Source organism: Austrofundulus limnaeus, unplaced genomic scaffold (assembly GCF_001266775.1).
Source record: "Austrofundulus limnaeus strain Quisiro unplaced genomic scaffold, Austrofundulus_limnaeus-1.0 Scaffold153, whole genome shotgun sequence".
Classification (NCBI taxonomy): domain Eukaryota; kingdom Metazoa; phylum Chordata; class Actinopteri; order Cyprinodontiformes; family Rivulidae; genus Austrofundulus; species Austrofundulus limnaeus.
Genome location: NW_013952555.1, coordinates 326,022 through 332,645, shown reverse-complemented (window position 1 = coordinate 332,645; position 6,624 = coordinate 326,022). Strand labels below are relative to the sequence as shown.

Here is a 6,624-nt window from a genome sequence, read left to right as displayed (position 1 = left end):
AAGTAAGAGAAATTTAGGAGAAGAATACGAACATGTTCTTGCATGAGGCCCAATATTTCTAATGTCCAAGATTAACCTTCAGGGTGGATATAGCTCGCTAGCAGCCTCGCACCGAGGACCTATCCACGTCATCATTTACCCAGAATGCTTTGTGTGTAAATAAAATGGCTCTGTCCGTGTTAAAATATATTTTAAAAATTTACAAAACTAAACATCCTACAGTATTTTTACAGTCTTTATTTTACAGTTAAAATAATTGTTTATCAAATAAAGTCTAATGTTACAACTAATCGTGGATCCCTTTAAATGAAACAGAAGGCCGTTTACCCGGGGCTGATCTCCACGCTGACGTCTGCCAGGTCGTCGAGCTGGGCCACGCTCTGAGGCGCGCCCACGTCACCGTTGGCTCTGACGGCCGACGCGAGTTTCCTCAGACACGCCGCGGCTGCTTTCATCAAGCCGTGACACGGATCAATCACGCGCCGGTCCCTCTCCGACCAGTAGGTGTCCCGGTTGCCTCGAGGGTTGTCTTCATCCTGGTCGTCATCGAGGACGTCGCTGAAAGGGTCCTGGGCCTCAGATACGGCCTGTGTACAGGTAGAAATTATTCACCCCAACAAAAATCTGCATTTGTTAAATCAATGCCAGGATTCCCAGAGATCTGAGTGTTTACCTGATTAATTTCTTCTATAGCGTCTTTTACAACTCCGATCTGAGCTGTCAGAACCACCAGCAGAGCTGCCTTATTATCTGTCAAATACACAAGTTTCATTATTAACCTGATTTTAACCCCCCAGAGTGCCATTATATTAATAACCAACAGGATTCATGATTATCATGTGGCAGGATGAACACAGTAAAAGTGCATTTTACTGTGTCTGACTGTTAGACCTTGTGGTAGCTGGACGAACCGGTCGCAGGCGGACCACACTCCTCCGGTTGATGTGAGCTGCTCCTGGGTCAGACTGGAAAAGGATGAAGACCCATAAAACCAACACATGAGGACAATCAACTATTAAATTAATTAAAAACAGAAGAACGTTACTCATTCTGTAATCTAAGAGTCCTGACTGATGGTTTTAGATCTTTATGAGAAACTTTTGCTTTTATCCAGAAGCTTCTGCTTCTGCAGCCGGTCGAGGCAGATGGTCTCCTGTCCTGAGCCTGGTTCTGCTGGAGGTTTCTTCCTGATTAGCAGGGAGTTTTTCCTCTCCACCGTTTGCTCAGGATGGGAGACTGTGATGAAGTGATTCAACACAGCCTGCTGGTTTCTTCTTTAGTTTCTTCTTTTTATGAACAGTGCCCTGAGACAACGTATCATCTCTGAACCCCACAAGTAATTTAGGTGTTACATTTTAACAAGAAATATAAATAGTTTTCTTTCTAATATTTCCTAAAGCTCCATCTTTAACTGCTGATCTGTGGTCCAGGTCCAGGAGAGAAACCCGGACCTTCAGCTCCTCAGTGACACACGTCACTGACTCCCCAGTCCTTCCCAGACCAGAGAAGATCACAATCTCTGCAGGTAGTTCTGGGTCTGTCCCGGGGTCTCTTCCCAGAGAGACATGTCTAGAAAACCTCCAAAGACAGGCATCCAGGAGGCGTGCTAATTAGGGTTGGGAGATATTGGCAAAAAATAATAATCATGATTAACTGTGGCATTTAGCCGTTAACGATTAATATGACAATTAATCCCCTGGAGTCCCTGGACAGTCCTCGTCACATGACCAATTTAAATCACTCTACGGGGAAAGATTTGCTCTCCATAAAATTCTGTTCCAAACTGTGTCAAAAGTACAAACTTCAGGTTAAACGTCAACTTTTAAATTGTGTTGATAGACCAAGTAAAACCGGAGTTATGATAAATTACAGAATATTTTTAAAAACGTTCGTCATATTTGAAGCGGAGAGGAGCATCAAGGGAACCGACCGGAGAAATCCCAAGTCAGTCTGCCTGGTGGCATTAATTGTATTAATTGTCAAGTGCCAAAACATAAATCGATTAAAGTCTTTCTGACGATTAATTGCACACAATACGATTTTGCCCAACTCTAGTGATTAGTGTACTTTTGGGTCATTCAGTTTTTTTTTAAAAAAACAAATAATGAAAAACAAAAAACAGATATTGCAAAAATGGAAAAACGGATTGTTTTCCTTTTTTTATTTTCTATACCAAAAACAGAAAACAGACCGTCTTTCCATTTGTGCCAAACAGGAGGTTTAACATGATTATCATGGCAACTCAAGGCATGAGAATACCAGGCGCTCTGCTCATTTTAATTTTTTATTTGCTCTGGTAAGTTCGCATATTTTAATATTAGGTTGGCTTTACAACCGAATTCTGAAGAAATTGTAAAATGGATTGTCTTCTACAGCAATCTCTGTGGCTATTTCACATGGTTATGGAGAGGACAGGAGGGTTCTCTGCGAGGAGCATCAGTAGATTTTGGTCAGAACGTGGCTTGAGTAAACTCTGATGCACATCTAGTTTTAAACTGAAAAATTTGACCAAGTTTGTCTGCAGTCATGTCCTCTCTCAGACACGAGATTTGCTGTTAGGTTAAACAACAAACAGCTCCACTGTACTTTACACTAAGCGGATGGGAAAGCTTCTTTAAATTAAAAAAAATGAAAAAAAAATTATTTCCGGTATGGCAAAAACAAAAAGACAGTCTGTTTTCCTGTTTTTGGAGTATAAAATAAAAACTAGAAGCACTCGAAGAGCGCAAACCTCCGCCAAGGCAATCTTCCTATCTTTGTGAGGACCACACACAGCGGTCACAAACACGCTCTGCGCATTCTTTTCTCCCCAAAGTTTGGCAAGAGGTGGATAGAGGGGCGCACAAAGAGCTCTCGACTTGATCTGGCCTCATTTAAATAATAAAAAATGAACAAACAAACAACCTCCGAGTCTGAAGTCCACCGCTTCACTCCTCTTCCTCGATCTTCATCGATCTGTTTACAAGCTACCGACAATGTGGTGTGTTTGAGGAAATGGGAAAAATATGTTTCATGGTGCAGTCACACACTTCCTGGTCACAAGACATTCTCTAAATGCGCACATTATGGCAATAATTATTCATTATTACATCTGGTTTAACATTACTTTTATAAAGTTTGAAGTCCGTGCAAATCCGAGGCCATAGTCTTGAGCCGGAAAAGGGCAGAGTGCCTTCTCCGGGTCAGGGGGGGTCGTCCTGCCTCAAGTGGAGGAGTTTAAGTATCTGGGGATCTTGTTCACGAATGGGGGAAGAAGGGAGCGGGAGATCGACAGGCGGATTGGCGCAGCGTCTGCTGAAAAGCGGGCGCTGTACCGGTCCGTCGTGGTGAAGAGAGAGCTGAGTCAGAAAGCGAAGCTCTCGATTTACCGGTCGATCTACGTTCCTACCCTCATCTATGGTCATGAGCTTTGGGTCATGACCGAAAGAACGAGGTCCCGGATACAAGCGGCCGAAATGGGTTTCCTCCGCAGGGTGGCTGGACTCTCCCTTAGAGATAGGGTGAGAAGCTCGGTCATCCGGGAGGGACTCAGAGTAGAGCCGCTGCTCCTCCACGTCGAGAGGAGCCAGWTGAGGTGGCTCGGGCATCTGGTAAGGATGCCTCCTGGACGCCTCCCTGGTGAGGTGTTCCGGGCACGTCCCACCGGGAGGAGGTCCCGAGGAAGACCCAGGACACGCTGGAGGGACTATGTCTCTCGGCTGGCCTGGGAACGTCTTGGAGTTCCCCCACGAGGCAAAGATTCCCGCAGCCCCTCAGAGTCCACTCTGTTTGTTTAGTTAGACTATCAGCTACATTGTGTGTTTGTGTGATGTGTGCACCTCTGCCGGGGTGAACTCAGTATGACCTCCAGCAGTTGGATGACCCCCTCCAGGACCTCGACCGTGGCGTCTCTGACCTGTCGGCGCAGAGTCACCCCTGAGACGTGGAGAGGACACAAAACACCAGATTGAGCTTTAGTCATGTCACACACAGAAACTATCCCAAGCAGCTGATTCCCAAAACAAAAAGCGTTACTGAGGCGGTTTCCTGAGCAAAAACTGCATAAATAAATGCTTGACAAGATGAGGCCAGACAACCCAGGAGGGCATAAATCATTAACATTTACCTTGACTCTTTGGCAGCCAGTAATACACTGTGGACAGAGTCAGGACACCCTTCAAGATGGACTCTGACAGCTTTTCTCCATCCTAAAACACGTTTTTAAAGTTTATATGACAGCCAGCGACACAGAGAAGAGTTAACTGACATTTACTGTATCTGGTAAAGTAACTTCATAGCTTGCTTTTATGCTCAGTTTTTAAACCACTTCATGAACACAGAATAAGATTATTAACATTTATTACGCCTAATAAACTGCATTAATAGACGTTTTGCTTTCTCTTTAAGTTTATGGACTTTTTTATGAGCCTAGCTTCAACGAAAAATATTAAGATGAGTTTGATTCCAGGTTCATTCACAATAACAAGAGAAACAAACCTGTACAGATGGCAGAGGGGGTCTGGAGAAAGCCAGGCTGAGTTTAGTGGCTTCCTGAGAGACTGCCTTCACCGCCTGGTCTGAGAACAAACAGCAGTTAATTGTAACTGAATCAGTGGATTTATAATGGTAACGGTAACTTCATTTCAAAGAATGTTAATGTCAAATTGTTTACAATAAGATCAGGACTGGGTTGTCATTTTATAAACAAAAGTCTTTATTTAAATGAAAGCTTAAGCAGAAAAAAACTATGTAAATACAAAAATGATAGATTCTGTGCAGTGATAACCCAATCATTTCACTTGGTACTTCATATAGAAAGTTACTGTTATTTTAGGTTTTTAGGCACACAAAAAAAGAGTTTGGTGCTTGCTGCAAATCCTAAACACACGTTTTGTAAAACTATATAAAAATACAGACACTGATGAAATAAAAAATCTCTTTCACTCTGTTCCCTCAGAGTTAAATGTGGCTCCAAAAATACTCAACTCAAAGTGTCCCAGAAGTTTGAGAGGTTGAATGTTCCCTGTGATTCATTTGATTCTCCATCTACAGGAAAAACAAAACATTAAATGTTCCAAAACTGAGGTAAAGTTTAGACAAACCAATCAAATTAAATAATGCCTGTTTTATTATACACTTCCTTTCACTTAAAGCTTGCTTTGTCAAAATAAGATTTTCTTTGTTTGTGACATTTTATAGATAAAAACAAACATTAAATAAATAAAAATACACGATAAGTTATCATTTTTTGCCTAATTTGGCATTTGTCGTAGTTCACAAACAAAACTGGACTAAAGACAAACTAAAAAAAAAGAAAAGAAAAATATAGTGATGTTTTCTTAAACATTAAGTTGACCAGAGACATATTATTTTATATTTTCATACTTCTGTCCATGACGTTGTCACAAAATGTTTTTTAAACACCGGGTTATGAAGCTAAAGTTATCTCTAGCTTGTTAGCATGTAGCGGCTAATATTTTTATTTCAGGCCCATAAAATGCGTCATTTTTTTGTTTTTACCTCTGACTCGGTCTCTGATACACTGAATGGAGTTCAGCACATTCCGTAAAGGCACGGACAGATTTCCGTCGCTGTTATCGGAACTCATGGCACCCAAACTACGGGAAGAAGCTTTGAAGCAGCGGCTGTGGAACTGTTGACAGGCGGAACGTTGATCCGGGGGGTTTACGTCAGCGAAGGACGTTGCCGGACACATTTCGACGGAAGACCGGAAATGATTAAAAACATTTAAAAAAATGTTTAAATACTTGTAAATCTCTTTTTAAAGTCAGTGAAGGTTTTTATTTTATTCATTGTTTGTTTTAAACAGTTGCCTATTTATTTTAAAAGTATTTTTAAACGTTTAAACTGTATTTTAGTGAAAAATTACAAAAACAATTACAAAAGAACCCGTCCAGGGGACTTGCATATATTTTCCTTTTTCTGCCTGGATTACTGTGAGGCATCAGGACACAACAAAAAAGTGCGTAATTTATCATTTTTATTACTTTACTAATGTTTTTCTTTGACTTGTTGTTATTATTATTATTTCTTTCATTTCATAAAAAACAAAACAATTTTCATAACAACACAAACACAATATAATTAAATGAAAAGGAGCAGAAAGAAGAAAAAAATCTCATAACGCCTCATAACACACACACACACACACACACACACACACACACACACACACACACACACACACACACACACACACACACACACACACTTTTTCACACCCTAATGATCAGCTAAAAGAAAGAAAAATGCACAATTTAAAAAAAGATTACAACTATTGTCAAAGTATTACTGCAAATATTCACTAAATGCACATTTGTTAAATATAATTTAATAATTATGGAGAGCCGTTTTAGCCAAAATTAAATAAATAAATAAATGGGTGAAATAAATAAAAAAATGAGTAAAATAAATCAAAAAATGAGGGCCCACATCCTGCATGTTTTAGTTTTCTCCCAGGTTTAGCACACCTGCGTCAAATGATGGCTCATTAGAAGGCCTAAGGAGAACACTGACTTGCTGAGGAGGTAGTTACTACCACTAGGGAGAGACTAAAAATGCAGGATGCCGGAGCTAGATAGAGGACCGACTTTGGACACCCCTGACCTAAATTAAACAAACAAT

The 6,624-nt window shown here is 40.8% G+C and overlaps 1 protein-coding gene and 1 long non-coding RNA gene across 3 annotated transcripts in view; one reads left to right on the top strand and one right to left on the bottom strand.

Moving 5' to 3' along the window:
- ccndbp1 (cyclin D-type binding-protein 1) overlaps positions 1–6,624 on the bottom strand; it is a gene marked incomplete at its 3' end in the record, with an annotated part of 21,471 nt that overhangs the window by 985 nt on the left and 13,862 nt on the right. Inside the window, 8 exon segments of one of the 2 annotated variants that reach the window (XM_014016752.1) lie at positions 328–587; positions 674–750; positions 892–965; positions 3,819–3,915; positions 4,106–4,187; positions 4,477–4,556; positions 4,966–5,025; positions 5,500–5,632. In XM_014016752.1, coding sequence (XP_013872206.1) covers positions 328–587; positions 674–750; positions 892–965; positions 3,819–3,915; positions 4,106–4,187; positions 4,477–4,556; positions 4,966–5,025; positions 5,500–5,587 — 818 coding nt within the window. 2 annotated transcript variants of the gene reach the window in all.
- Positions 5,818–6,624, top strand: part of LOC106523360 (uncharacterized) — a 9,657-nt gene continuing 8,850 nt past the window's right edge. Inside the window, exon 1 of the long non-coding RNA XR_001310885.1 lies at positions 5,818–5,962. This is a non-coding gene — a long non-coding RNA (uncharacterized LOC106523360). The remainder of the gene's footprint in view (positions 5,963–6,624) is intronic.